At 49.7% G+C, this 14120-nt stretch overlaps 8 protein-coding genes across 8 annotated transcripts; 3 read left to right on the top strand and 5 right to left on the bottom strand.

The window, feature by feature from the left end:
- Positions 1-330: 330 nt before the first annotated feature.
- On the top strand, positions 331-2135 carry HO173_011079 (uncharacterized protein; the record flags this gene model as incomplete). Its single annotated transcript, XM_037312963.1, has 6 exons — positions 331-404; positions 453-479; positions 533-832; positions 886-907; positions 985-1453; positions 1513-2135. The coding sequence occupies 6 exons, from the start codon at positions 331-333 to the stop codon at positions 2133-2135; spliced, it is 1515 nt and encodes a 504-aa protein (XP_037160195.1).
- A 423-nt stretch (positions 2136-2558) lies between these two features.
- HO173_011078 (uncharacterized protein) lies at positions 2559-3096 on the bottom strand (the record flags this gene model as incomplete). Its single annotated transcript, XM_037312962.1, has 2 exons — positions 2559-3024; positions 3086-3096. The coding sequence occupies 2 exons, from the start codon at positions 3094-3096 to the stop codon at positions 2559-2561; spliced, it is 477 nt and encodes a 158-aa protein (XP_037160194.1).
- Positions 3097-3869: 773 nt separating this feature from the next.
- On the bottom strand, positions 3870-4436 carry HO173_011077 (uncharacterized protein; the record flags this gene model as incomplete). Its single annotated transcript, XM_037312961.1, has 2 exons — positions 3870-4140; positions 4210-4436. 2 exons carry the CDS (start codon positions 4434-4436, stop codon positions 3870-3872), a joined length of 498 nt encoding a protein of 165 aa, XP_037160193.1.
- An 847-nt stretch (positions 4437-5283) lies between these two features.
- HO173_011076 (uncharacterized protein) lies at positions 5284-6477 on the bottom strand (the record flags this gene model as incomplete). The annotated part of the gene is made up of 1 exon (XM_037312960.1): positions 5284-6477. One exon carries the CDS (start codon positions 6475-6477, stop codon positions 5284-5286), a length of 1194 nt encoding a protein of 397 aa, XP_037160192.1.
- A 653-nt stretch (positions 6478-7130) lies between these two features.
- Positions 7131-7629, bottom strand: HO173_011075 (uncharacterized protein; the record flags this gene model as incomplete). Its single annotated transcript, XM_037312959.1, has 2 exons — positions 7131-7439; positions 7573-7629. The coding sequence occupies 2 exons, from the start codon at positions 7627-7629 to the stop codon at positions 7131-7133; spliced, it is 366 nt and encodes a 121-aa protein (XP_037160191.1).
- A 275-nt stretch (positions 7630-7904) lies between these two features.
- Positions 7905-9744, top strand: HO173_011074 (uncharacterized protein; the record flags this gene model as incomplete). Its single annotated transcript, XM_037312958.1, has 2 exons — positions 7905-7940; positions 8179-9744. 2 exons carry the CDS (start codon positions 7905-7907, stop codon positions 9742-9744), a joined length of 1602 nt encoding a protein of 533 aa, XP_037160190.1.
- A 439-nt stretch (positions 9745-10183) lies between these two features.
- On the bottom strand, positions 10184-10834 carry HO173_011073 (uncharacterized protein; the record flags this gene model as incomplete). Its single annotated transcript, XM_037312957.1, has 1 exon — positions 10184-10834. One exon carries the CDS (start codon positions 10832-10834, stop codon positions 10184-10186), a length of 651 nt encoding a protein of 216 aa, XP_037160189.1.
- Positions 10835-12712: 1878 nt separating this feature from the next.
- Positions 12713-14048, top strand: HO173_011072 (uncharacterized protein; the record flags this gene model as incomplete). Its single annotated transcript, XM_037312956.1, has 4 exons — positions 12713-12920; positions 12984-13155; positions 13222-13581; positions 13643-14048. The coding sequence occupies 4 exons, from the start codon at positions 12713-12715 to the stop codon at positions 14046-14048; spliced, it is 1146 nt and encodes a 381-aa protein (XP_037160188.1).
- Positions 14049-14120: the final 72 nt, after the last annotated feature.

The raw sequence follows: 14120 nt of genomic DNA, 5'->3' as shown, positions 1-14120 counted from the left end.
CAAATGGTAGGAGTCCGAACCAAACATGATGGCGCAGCAGCCTCGAGATATGAGAGCCCCATGCTGGTGCATTCACTTGGCACTTGTTGCCTACAACGGTATCTTTTGCGGGAACCTAATGCTGCACTTAGTGCTGCACAAAGTTGAAGCAGGCAGGATGCATGGTGACGAAGGAGGGAAATTGATTGGCTTTCAGCGGGATGTGGCGCTCGGAGTCGGGCCGAAGGTTTCCTTTCCACTGCATAGACCTGCTCACTCTTTCTCTTCTTCAACGTCTTCAAGAACACGCAAATCCGCATAAACACAGTTGTTGTAATTAGCAATAGCATCATGCCGGGTGATATGGATTCGAGAGGAATGCTGGCCGTGTTCGTACAGCCAGATTCATCCCTCGATGAGGACGAGTACGCTCCAACCTTGACCTAGCAGGAATGCATAATTTACACCATCAGGTTTCATGAGTGGTATAACAACGAGCAGTAGGTCTCGAATTGGATAATTGCGGGGTGCATCGTCTCGCTGAATAGCCAAGTGGCCCCATGAGGTTGCAAGTACCGTGCATCAGTACAGGCGCCAGATACCGAGAAACAGACGGCGTAACCACAGCCTGGTTAGCCTTTTACGACCTTACGAGTATTTCCATACTCTCAGATTCGTCTTACAGGGCATTGCGTGACAATCGCTCAGAGAAAGAGGTCAGAGTGCTTAGTGGTATACCCACCAGAGAGAGGAAAGCCGGAGAGTTAATTTCCACGAAAGGCGGCTTCTCGGAAGATGCTTCTGTGCTAGTCTGGGTTGAGATGAGTTTAAAAGACATGGCTGATGAAGAAGAGTAAGGCAACCTTTTCTTAGCTGGTGTTAATGCAACTGGCTCATCTCAGTCAGGCTGCATAGATGGTATGAGGAGGTAAGTTGCATCTGCGTCATGGAAATAGATGATTCTACCCTATTCTTTTGAGCTACTAAACATTCTCGTGTCTCTAGGAACACATAAAACTTCTCTCAAAAGTCCCCGGTTGGAGAAGAAGTCGACGTTACCGCTTGGTTGATATGGATACCCATGTACCCATAAATAAATTCCTTGCAGTGCACGACTACACTCTAGAGAACGGTCTTGATGATAGTCCTGAGATACAAAATGCAAGATCGACACCATGGAGGACCAAGATTTTCTCCTTGTTGAGCTCGCATACTCGACGGAAGACGCTTGAGCGTTGCTACAGATTTGGCGCGGCACCGAGAGATCTTCTGCATCTCGCGAGTGCGGAGAAGGTTATCGACACATATATACCACATGATGGTTATCGCCTTCACTATCGCCTCGAAGGATCTGTAGATGATTCAAGCCCTGTCTTGATCTTCTGCAATGGTCTGAACTGTGACCTGCACATGTGGGATGCAGCCATAGCGCCTCTGAAGCAGCGTTTTCCCTGTTTTCGCTTTCTTAGATACGGTAGGCTGTTACCACTCTTTCATTTCCTCAGTCGTGAGTAATTGACATGGACATTCTAGACACCCGTGGATATCGTTTCGAGGGATGTGACAAACCGTTGACGCTCGACGTCGTCACATTAGATATCAAAGCTCTTTTGGAAGCCTTACTCATACAGAAAGCACATGCACTCATTGGCGTCAGTATGGGGGGAATTACCACTGTTGCATTTGCCAGCCGATATCCAGATCGCTTGGAGAAATTCATAGCATGTGATTTCGCCGTTTGTTCCGACAAGGCGAATGAGGCCGCCTGGGATCAACGCATCCAATTCGCCAAGGATCATGGCATGGAGGCTCTTGGTAAGCAGTCCGTAGAGCGGTGGTTCACTCCAAAGAGCCGAGGCTCTCCAGAGTGGAAGAAGGCCATCTCCATGGTAGCTGCCGCGTCTGCCAAGGGAATGGAAAGCTCTGCAAAAATTCTCTACAACTATGACGAGACGGAGAACCTGAAGGGTATCAGGCTGCCGGGCCTTTTTGTTGTGGGGGCCAAGGACGGTAAGTGCAGCGAAGTCATGAAGGGATTTGTCGCAGCGAATGCAACAAATGCAGTGTTCCGGGAGGTTGAAGGTGCGGGACATTTGCCGATGATTGAGAACGTTGGTGGCTTTGTTGACTGTGTCGAGGAGTTCTTGAGGGCATGAATGTTGGCATCCAAAAACTTAGGTTTGCTGGTCAGAGAAGATCGACTGCGTGGGTAATTCGATGCAACTCTGTTGCCTTTTCCTAAGTCGTGGTTCTTCCCTTGTGAGTAGAAATATCTTGCTGTACAAGCAACCCTTTCTGTGTCTCTATGGAACACTCCATATCACCCAGGGCTCCTGCAGCTTGTTCCATGACGCACAGACGTCGGTCGGCTCACTGCTTTGTACCATAATCCACTAGCCAATCGCAGTAAAAGTGTCCTCCAAACCTCGCACTTGAGGCCGCCACGCAGATTCCCTCGGCTTACATGATCTTCCGAGCAGAGCGCTGGAGTCGACTCAGAAGAAGTAAGTCTTGCCTTACCGCCCTCTAGCTTCCTCTCAAACCTTCGTCTCACACAGCCACTCTTGAGCCTCCACATCTTACGACTCCTGCTTCGCTAAGCGACCCCTCAGCTCCAAATAAACACTATCACACCACCCCAAATGCGTCTCGAACGTCCTATCTTCCCTCCCCGTCTCCACAAACCCAAACCGCCTCAGGATCCCCATACTCCCCTCATTCCTCGGATCCACATCCGCCACCACCCCCTCTACGCCTCTCTTCCAAAACACCCCGTTGGGGCCCAACAGCGCGGTGAGAGCCTCGGCCATGTACCCTTCGCCCCAGACATCGCGGTGGAGCAGAAACCCGATTTCGGAATTCGAAAGGCTCCAGATGCCGGCTTTGCCGATCACCTTGCCGCGAGGTGGGTCTGAATCCGGATCCGTCGGGGATGACGGTGAGACGAGGACGAGGACGAAGTCGAGCGAACCGTTTGCGGGAGAGGCTAGCATTCCGTGGAGGTAGGTCGTGGTCTGTAGCAGACTGGTGTGGGGGGCACAGGACCTGCGGACCGTCTTAGTTGGGCAAGGGCTGCTTGGCTCGTGGGTGTTGAAGATGTAGGTACCAGTATCTCATGACATCTTCGTCACTGAATAATTCGTGAAGAGGAATGAGGTCGCTTTCTTGCGCTGCTCGGAGGAGAGCCGTCGTGTTCTGATCGTGCTGTCGTTCCGGGGAATAGGAGTTTCCATGGCTCTCTACTTACCTCTCTGGACTTCTGACTCTCTGTCAAGTGTAGTAGCCATGGGAAACGTCCATTTGGCAGTTGTGTCGTTTTAATTAGGTAGCCTTGACCAGTTTAAATCTCGCACGTCACATTCATGTCAGATGCGTGACTCATACGGGGATGCACAATCCTTTCCCATCTTTGCTTACGAAGATGGGACTGGCGGTCCAGTTTTTCAGTGTACTGGCTGCGGCTTTTCTGCGCAAGTACCTTAGCTATGGTTGATTGGCTCAGTATAGTACTTCGGAGCACAAACTTGCAGATCTTGCTTTAGCTTCCGGCGTACAGCGAACAAGCGTTGCGCCCGACTTTGCTGGACAAGGCTATCGTGGCGCAAATCGAGTTTCGGTATGGCTTCGAGTGCAATCTATTAAGGCACTGGGTGAGCGATGTCGTGGCTATGTGTAATAATTGCAATGCCTCAATTGCTATCTACGTACGCGCGCATGTGGTACGACGAGACGAGCGAAAAGTTGTCCCCTTCGCTTCAGTGTCTGTTAGATCAGTGCCTTGCCTGGAGTATCACCCCATCACTGTAATGCTGAAGAAGACTTGCGTAGGTGCGGGCGCTCGTTGCAGCCATCTCATCGCACAGGAAGACTTCGAGGCCATTGTGGACCGCTTAATCAACGTCCTCCTTCTTGATACGTAAAGCAATATTCTTCTCAAACGCATCGCCATCTTCTGCCCTAGATCCTACACCATCGTCAAGCCCATCATCTCCAACCTCAACCTCAGCGTCATTAGATATCGTGCTATTGCTCTTCCCGTTCTTCTTGCCGGGAGTGCGAGCCTTGGTCACGCGACCGGTGAGCACTTTCTGGCTTTTGGCGGAACCCTTGCGGATAGAAGAGGATTCGGAGCCTTTGCGGTCAGAAGCCTCGTTTTCGCCTCTCGAAAGAATCTAGTCAGTCGTGATCTATGAAGAGAAACAAAGTCTGTAAGCAGGAAGCATTTCTCACTCCGGACCCTCAGCGACCATCCCACCCTTCTTCCCCCCATTCTCCTTCTTGCTGGCAGCAGTGGCCTTAGGTCCCTTCGCAGGCACCGTGGCGCCTGCTTTAGGCAGAAGACCGTCATCAGCAGCCTTCTTGCGCAGACGACTGAGACGGTTGGAGATGGCCATCGCGTTGACGGCACCGCCTGTGGTGAGATTGGTGTGCGAGAGACCGCGGTAGATGTGAAGCATAGGAAAGCTCATCGAAAGCTGCGACGACTTTCTCGCAGTTGGGATACACGTTTTCGACGACGAGGATGGTGAGCATTAATTTTGCGTTATTTTCAGGGGTTCAGTCGATTAATTTTTGGCCTTTAGGCATTTTGAAGTGAGAGGTTGATGGGTGTTCTTGGTGGTTAAACGGTTATAGATGAGGTGGATGGGTTGGTGAGAAGGAAAGCGTAGGGTGTTGAACTTTAGGATCGTGGAAGAGTGAAGGAGGATGGTGAAGAGTGCAGTTTGTAAGCTAGCGGCGTGAGGTGAGGCATGGCTTTCTTAAAGGTTTAAAAGCGCGGATGGATTTATTATCAGAATGAAATTTTTTGGTTGTGAGATGAAGGGATTTTCAAGGACTGATCTCTACATGGATTCACTGGCAGCTGCTAGTTATCACTGCTATTGTCAAATGCCTGTTGAGTCACATAGCGTCTGCTTATTGGAGAACTTCTCATATTCGACCTCTGCCAATAGTCGTGATCCTCTTAATAAAAATTGTCTGTATTATCGGAGGAAATGATATGAAGCGAGTATGGGAAGTAATAAATAAAATTGAGACTAATTTTCTATGAATGCCCTCAGCCACAGTTCCTATAGAGATGCTAGTTTAAAGCGGTAAGGCCAAGAATCCTTTCGAGGTTACAAACCATGGTCTTAGTTATCTCGGGTTAATGAGGTTATTACGTCGAGGAAGATATAAGCGAAGCTTCGCGAAGAAGACGCTTACTACGCCGGAGGAAATGATATGAAGCGAGTATGGGAAGTAATAAATGATAATTCGCAGACTCTAATTTTCTATCGATCATGCCCTCAGCCACAGTTCCTATAGAGATGGCCAGTTCAAAGCTGGTAAGGCGCCAAGAACCCTTTCGAGGTTGCCAATACCCATGATTTTAATTGTCTCGGGTTCAATGAGGTTATTGCGTCGAGGAAAGATGTAAGCGTAAGCTTCGCGAAGAAGACGCTCACTCACGCCGTGTATACGCGCAACGTCGCTATACGAGATCTCGGCGCCCATAAGATGACAAGCCATGAACGTGCATACGGCTCCCCGGAGCTGTTCAGAGCGATCAGCCAGTTCTGACTCGTCGTCCATTGTATCGAGAATCTGCTCCGCAAGATCTTCGACGATGTCAAAAAGATCCTCATCTCCTCCTACTGCTGCACTAAGCTGCTCCGCAAGATCTTCGACGATGTCAAAAAGATCCTCATCTCCTCCTACTGCTGCACTAAGCTGCTCACTGATCTCCGCGAGATCTCCTAATTCACGTTCGCTGATTTCGTCTTCTCTGTCGTTTTCTCCTTCTTCGCTGCTGGCGATACTGTCTTCGGGATTGGGAGAAGGCAAGAATGCTAGAATACCCTCCATGTGAAGTCTAGCAAGGCCAGGGGGAAGATCCGCGTCAATGAGTTCCATTCGGTTGGGGTAGATGTGACGATATGTAGAGCGAATATGTTCTTCGCCTACCCGCGTTCTATGTGTCACGTCTGGAAGAAGGATATCGACCGAACCAGCCCCAAAGCCTGGATTTAAGAGAAACCACGCAATGAAGACGCTTACGGCGGCTTTGCACTCTGGTGAGTGAAAATGTCCCCGGAGCATTCGCGATAAAGGGCGAGTGATTAACTGAGCCATCGAGCTCACTTCGCTGGCAAGGTTAAGCTCCTCGCAGAGCCAGTCGCAAATCTCAAGCGTAACCCTTTCATCGGGGCCTCCCATCCTCCAAGTATTTGCGGACGGTCGGTCGTTTATGATTCCATACTCGAGATACGGCCGCGGTTGCGCAGGGAAAAAGGTTGCCCGGCAAGCAGGGCAGCTGTTGTTATCTCGAAGCCATGTCGCAATGCAGATGGTTCCCACTAGATGGCTGCATGGTAGGCGGACTTGAACTTCGATAGCGCCGGTAGATGAGTTGAGCGTTCCATATGATTCAAGACACACCATGCAGGTTTCCTGCTCGTCGACTTTTACGGTGTTTTCCATCCGAAGAAGTTGGTCGAGAAATTCCTGGGCCATTGCAAGAGATCGAGAGTGGATGTTTGAAATTCGTGGAGATGGGATGTCGCAATGGGTATGATAAGATTGAGAGATGCTCGATCGAAGAAGCGACTATATACAATAGAACGCTGGATCAAGAGCCCTTTGATGGATTGGAGATCGCATTAAATCTTGACCTTTGTGTTGGGGTAGCATGCGCAAAGAGAATTCATTGTGCAGTCTTTGAACATACTTTTGTGTCATACCTTGAACGAGGAACGGATGCGATACAAAGGCTTGTGTCAGTACTGGTGGTGTAGATTGGGAATACGCCAAGCGTGAACGGAATTATTAGATAGGATCAAACTACACCCTCAATGGTTGGCATAACATATCAACCTCGAAGATAAAACTGCAGCGGGATGAAGCTAAGTGGACTGTATGAAAGATACAATATGAACGATGGTCTATTTCGAAGGAAGCGTAGCTCTTGGAACCTTACCTTATGAGGCCGCCGCAGTCAGCCCTGCATCACGCCCCAGTGTACGGTTGTAGCACAGTGTTGTTGTGCGTTCCCTCAGTGTTGAGCAGAACATGATGTCGGTTCCCCATCATCAAAATCTCCTCGGCGGCTAAAAACAAGTTTGAAACCAAGCAGTGTCTCCCTAGTCATTCCGCCATCAATAAACGGCTTATATACCAAAGTAAGGTCTGCTACCCACGACCGACTCGTCGCTTGCATACTGAACCTTTGTGACTTGAAAATAATGGAGGCGCTCAAAGATGAGCAAACCTAATTCTGGCACCACACCGAGCGCGAGTCCTACGGCGCACAAAGCTGCGCTCGCCCATTGGCCCTCCACCATATCCAGAAGAACAAAAAAAGGTCCCACTGCGGCTCCTAGTGCGTCCGCTATTCCTTCACCGATGGGATAAGTCGCAATTATTACACCAGCGGCTCGGCCCATGGTGATTTCTGCTGTTTCTACCAGCCCCGTGAACTGGATTTTGGTTATATGCATGACATGCTCGGCAGATTTGTTCTCATACAAGGAATGTTGACAAAAAAGACCGAAGCAAGTTTTGAGGCCAAGACAGTGAGAAAACTGTTTCGAGCGAACAAAACAGGCTTACGATGATGAAGAGAAATCGCTCAATATTGGGAGTATCAGGTGTGGAAGTGAAATTCATTACTGTGGCTAGTGTACAACATCATTGCTCCAAGAGGGGGAAGATGGAACGAGTGGATATTTTCCTGCACTGGTGAACTGGTGAATTGGTAGGAATGTTGAGATCTCTGTTTCGCGGTCGATGTACTGAGTATTGATCGAACAAACTGCTTGGTTAGTTGTTCAGAATTTCATATTCGTAGATCAGAGAGGATGGGAAAATTCTCATATGCTACAAAATGATCTCGTCAAGCTCATTGCATTACGAATGCTAACAATTAGATAGGCCGTGTTAAGATGATCCGAAGGAACAAAGCCGCTCACACATTCGAAGTAAGCACAACACCATTCTCCAGCCACAGAGACCGTCTTTGTGATGTATCCCTCGGGCAGGTGCTACCTTATGTATTCACTCCCTTTTGTCTTGATTCGAAGTTTCCAGCATCACCCGCACTCCCACATCTTTCAATTTCAGCAAACTCGGAAAAGAACTCCACGACCCTCAACCTCAAATCTCACTATGGCGGAAGCCTTTCTCGACAGACTGCTTCAGACCGCTAATAGCGTACAGTCAGACGATCGGAATTGCGTTATATGTCTTCAAGAGACTGGAATGATGAGTCGAGAAACAGGTCTCATCGAACTCCAACTACGTCTGCCATGTAATCACGTTGTCGGCTCAGGCTGCATTTCCATCTGGCTCAAAGAAAACAATTCTTGCCCCCTTTGTCGGCAGATGTTCTTTCCCGCACAGCATCGCCCATATCTCGAGCATGCCATCGTGGAAGGTAGAGAAGATCGCGACCCTGATGGAGAGCAAGAAGATCGCGACCAAGATGACGAAGAGGGTCGCCTGGAAATCTTGAAGAATCTTTGCGAATACTACTGCCCTCAGCTTCGCCTGGACGAACCGATCAGTGATCTCGCCACGATCATAAGCCATCATGTCTCACGTCTAGTCGTTATAACCCCCTTGGATCTTGACGTCCCAATCCCATTCGTCCATCCATACTGTAAAAATAGCATAGTCGCGTTGGGCATCTATATAACCTCGTGTATTTCAGGCCATCCCAGGTCTCCCAGGGAGATTTGTGGGGTGAGAGATGTCGACGGTGATCTCATTCGAGAGGCTTATGACATCCACGGGGACTTCATTCGAGAGCTTTACAGCGCCATCTACGGGAGAAGGGAGGAACTCATCAATGACGCTATCCTTCAGCTGTTAGAGGATCCCGCTATACTGGTTTGGCCTTTAAGCGGCCATGAGATGTCTGACGACCAAATCCAGAGCAGCCGAGACGTGCTCGCAATGAAAAAGCTTTGCGCGAAGTATTGTGACCGACTCCGGGTGAGCTTCCCACTCGACGAACTATCACAACACATCGCAGCCAATTTGATCCATACAGGCTTCGAGTTGCTAAGCTATCCGGCAACCTCGAGGTACGTGTCCCAATCGGAAGTTGCTGCTGTGAGCTTATACATCGCGTCTCATCTTGCCGGTCAGCCCGTTTCTCGAAGAGCAATCCAGAGCCTGATGGGGGCGGAGTATGCGGACATCCGGTCCACTTACAGAGTTGTTCGCGACGTGTGCGATCAGCTCGTCGGTGAATCTTTCCGCGAAGATCTCGGTGTCCACTTGAGTTGGGAGACCCTCGAGACCGACGTCCGTGAGGAGAGTGACGACGGCAGAGATGGAGACCATGAAGATGACGACGCGATGGAAGAAGACGAGAGTAATGACGGCGAAAGGGCTACAGACACCGGTGACGCCGCCGTGAGTGCTGTGACCTCTCGTATACAAGAGGTACAGGGTCTCTGCAATGATTACTGCAATCGACTTTCGCTCACCGATGACCGAATCAAAATTCTAGCCCTGGGACTCGCCGAACGATTCACTCCTCTCATGATTGCCCCCCACTGTTGCCCGGAGAGCATTGCTGCAACTTGCACTTACATTGCATGTTGGTACTGGGGCCAAGAAACTACTTACGAGGGTCTTGAAGCGGTAGCGGACGTGAGTGCTGACGCAATACTCGGTTCCACGGATCATTTGTTGTCCAACACACTCGTTGAGGGCGGGGTCAGTCTGGACGGTATCATTGAGTCGCTAGTAGTATCCGATCCTCGGATGAGGTAAAGATGTGGTTACTAAGTGGTGATGGGTGTGTGTATCGAATGTGTGGAAGGTGACTTCAGCGCTGCCTTTTCTATCTTACTCATCAAGTTTTCTTTTGTGAAATCTTCACAAGAGCGACAGCATGACGATAATAAACCTCATGAAAATATGAACGTGAGTTAAGAAAATGCAGTCCCATTAATTGTAATTGATCTCTTTCGCGAAGACAAACTTTCAATGCGTCTGTTTCTCGTGTTTGTATTATGATTTTAGAAATCATAACGCGCACTGGATCGAGGTTATGGGCCTTCAAGACAGCAGCTATAAATGTGTACTTCTCTTCGTACAGTATCACTGTTTAAAAGGTGTGGTTCTCTTCATATCATTGCAACAGTAGTATTCAGCGCCTTCTTGGACAAAGTTCTGCCGTTGGCTTCTCAATGGGCTACCGTCCAGGCTTTCAAGAATCTTGAACATTGAGCGCCTCAAGGGTGATCGCGCCATCATCAATAGTAGCATTGAACGTGCCCAGCTCCGGTCTCGGTCCTTGTTCAAGCCCTTCACGATTCACGCTCGGCACTGTAGGCGGACAAACAACTTGTCCCTCTCTACCACACTTCACCTTGTTACCCGCAACGAAGTCAATCTTGAACACCCCTTTCTCGACCGGATCGCCACTCTCTGCAATCGCGACACTCCCGCAGGCAAAGCAGCCGTAGGTTCGCAGCTCCTCCATCTTTTGCTTGATCAGAGAACCGTTGATTCCCGCCGCCGGCACATTTCCGCCCGCTGTGGAGGCACAAAACGCAAAGGTTCCAAGGGGAGGGAAAGCGATGGTGACTGTATCGCATGCGATTTGGACGCCGGGGCCGTAGATGTCGGAGTCGGACATCGTGTAGTTAATCCAGTCTTGAAAGTAGATGTTGATGCGATTGTAACCGATATTGAGTTTGGGGCACCAGAAGCTACCGCGGCAACTCGTTTCTGTGACATTGAGAGTGCCGATGTGAGGTTGCCCAACAAGACCTAGAGAAGACGATGCCGCTCCAAGTAATATCTGTGTTGCGAGGACAATAGTGGCGGACACCTGTGAGAGAGTTGTGCCCAGCATGGTGTGTGTCAGTGTAGGATGTTTTGGTCAGATATCAGCAAGCAATGCATTATGGGAATCCGATGCCTTTTTGTGGTCAATCCTGAAAGCAGCAAAGATCACAAGGCTGCAATTTAGAGCCATTGCAGACTCCTCAGAAGCGCCTTCCAAGCGGTCGCATCTACCACGGCGATTCGAAGGCCATGGCAAAGCTCGCGCGTACGGCTTTTCCGCTTGACAGCTAAACGGGCGAATCTCCCACGAGGGAACAGATTTTCAGGCCTTGGCGCGTCTGATGAACAGGAAGATCGATTGTTGGTGTGTCCGTCTTGCGCTGTGCGGATTTAGATCATAGAGTAGTTGGGTGAGTCTGAAAATGAAGAATGTTGCATGCACTTACGAATGTCTCACTTGTAACCCTGCTGCTTGGAACATCCATTTCGTCATCCGCAGGTCTCAGGTGACAGTTGCGATTTCCAGAATTAGTCGCCGGAGTGCAAGGAAGTGCTAAGACATGGCAATTGGAAGCGGCCGTGAGAAGCTGGACCGACCTCCTTCGAGATCTTCCATGTCTTTCACCAAAAGCCTGGTTGTTTTGGGCTTTATGTCCCGTTGAGCGTGACTCGTGCGCTTGTATCTGTTTCAGGTGCGCAAGTCACACTGCCTGGTCCCGCGCAAGGATTTGCTTCGTGCCTGCAGCCTGCAAGCCTTGAACTGAGACAAGAGGATTGCATCATTTAGTCTGTCTGAACATCTTACACTAATCCCGCCATCTCCGGGTTGACCATCGACCTTAACGTTGATGCCGGAGGGTCCCAGCAGGTTGTCATTGCTGTGGCCGTGGGGGCCCCTCGATCTGACCCTTTCGGCTACAACATATGGTGGAGGCGCAGCGTGAATCGAAGGTAACTCAAGCAGCTCGACTTCCCGCGCAATGTTTCTGCCGATGTTTCAATCCGAGACTTTTGATGTCAGTACGGCATGTCTACTACCCGTTGTGCTAGCGAAGATATTGGTGTAAGATGCTGATTGGTCGCAGGAAAGCTGCTAACGTAATCAAGTGCGCTGGCATGGACTTGGCGACACAGTCAATGAGATTATATGTATCTGTCAAGGTGGACAGGTCGACAGTGAAAGCGGTCTCAAACTTCCTGTCCGTGGGAAAGATTAGCAGTTCGAGCGGTTCAAGTACTCCCAAGATTGCTCAAATAATACCCAAAGAGAGGATTTGATCCTTGCATTACGCTCCTGCTTTGAATTACCCTAGCAATGAAGAACACATCATCCCAAGTTGATTCCGACAATCGAAGTGTAGACCATCCTGTTTTCGGGCTCAAAGATTGTGTTCTCACTGCTTGCCTACTCTTAGCGCGTTCATGCCGCTGATAAGTGACGAGGCAGTGCCCACCCGAGTTTCAACTTTTGGGGCTTAGAAAGGCAAACAAGAACGGCTGACTTCCCTTTCCCGTGCCGCCAGACTATCTGTTGGAAGCTATGACAGAATCTGCCTATACCAAAGCACGGTATCAGGTCAACGGATGCATACTGAACGCTTCGATAGGTCTGCTAGGGAATCTCGAGAGTGAGCTGGAATGTATCACCACGGCTTGAATGATGGTAGGAGTGTCTTTGTGCGGGAACACCGAGGGTAGCCTGGAAGCCATGGATCACCACCACCACCACGGCTCGACTGAGGGCGGGAGTGTCTCTGGGCGGGAGAGAAGGAGCGATCTATGCGGGAGCGTTGTACTGCGCAGCACATAAGACTGCTGATCTTGAAAGGATGAAAGTAGTATAAAAACCTCTCATCGGCATCCGTTTTCTATCAACATCTCTCCCATCAGCGTCCAATCGACCCTCGACCAAAGAGTCCTCAATCAGACTGGAGAATAGAAAATCATGAAAGTAGAAGCATCAAACCAGCTTCTCGTGCTAGCATTAACACTATGCGGAGTCAATTCCATTGGAACTACAGAGCCCGACGGAACTCTGGACCCTGCAATACCCCCCAGCTTTCTCGCTCCGGATGGCGAGATTACAGACCCTACCATACTTAATCCGGCGCCAGAATTCCCTGCTCCGCTTGATGGAACGCCCAATATTTCAAGTGGGTCGCTCTAGGTTGGAGTCGCAAATACTACACATTGCCTTTGCTGACACGAGATATTAGTCGTGGCCCAGTCGAAACTGAACGACTTCCTTCTCCTCGAGCAGTATGCAGCCGCCAGTTACTGCGACTACAATAACAACTATCCACAGGGCGGGCGGAGACTTGCCTGTGACAACGATGTGTGCCCTGACCTGGATCCGCTAGACCAGATCACTGAATATGAGTTCGTTCAGTGAGTGTTTTCCACGCGCGAAATACGGATTCGACCAGGCTAGATTGCTTACATTACGCATTTTAGTCCTCCGGGATTTTTGGGTTGGAGTTCAACGGGCTACATCGCTACCGACAATAGCAATCATCTTACAATCCTCGCTTTCCGAGGCTCACATGATGTTGGGGACTTCATAAGAGATGCTCAGCTCGTAATGACATCGACCGGTCTTTGCCCTGTAGTCTGCCTAGCTCATTCCGGCTTCTGGAACACCTGGAAATTGAGCAGCAATGATATCATCAATGCTCTTCTGCCCGTTGTCCGTCAGAATCCTCAAAATCGGCTGGTGATTACTGGGCATAGCCTTGGTGGTGCCCTTGCTACTTTAGCAGCGACCGTTCTACGAGGTCCCCCCTACAATCTCGAATTAGACTTGTATACCTTTGGGTAGGAACTTCCACTGACCAATGTGAAACCCAAGAGAAAGCTAATAGCAAGTTTTTGACAGGTCCCCGCGGGTCGGAAACTACTTCCTCGCTCGGCACATTTCTAGACAGGGGATGGGAAATAATTACCGTGTATCCCACATTCACGATCCTGTACCAGGTCTGCCGCTCAAAGGCTTGCCTCCCTTCGGCTATTTCCATGTCTGGCCGCAATGGTACATCACTTCAGGCAACAATGTTTCTGTGACTGTCAATGATATTAATGAGTACAACTGGAATGAGGAAGCCATGGCTATCACGGATGTTGAGCCACCGGCCGGCTACGATACAGACGTTACTACGGCTTTGGACATCCCAAATGTTGCTGCGCATTTGTGGTATTTCCGTCAAGTCAGTGGTTGCACCTTGACAACGCCTACGACGGCTCTTGCGACTTTTCGCCGACGTCAAAGAATAAGGCGCCAATGAGATCGGGAAGAAATGATAGAGTAAAATTGCCTAGGGTGTTATTGTTGGCTGGCGTGGATTGTTCAACAGACA

Source organism: Letharia columbiana, assembly GCF_014066305.1.
Source record: "Letharia columbiana isolate WasteWater2 chromosome Unknown Sc0000055_s1, whole genome shotgun sequence".
Taxonomy (NCBI): Eukaryota; Fungi; Ascomycota; class Lecanoromycetes; order Lecanorales; family Parmeliaceae; genus Letharia; species Letharia columbiana.
This window is presented reverse-complemented; position numbering and strand designations above follow the sequence as displayed.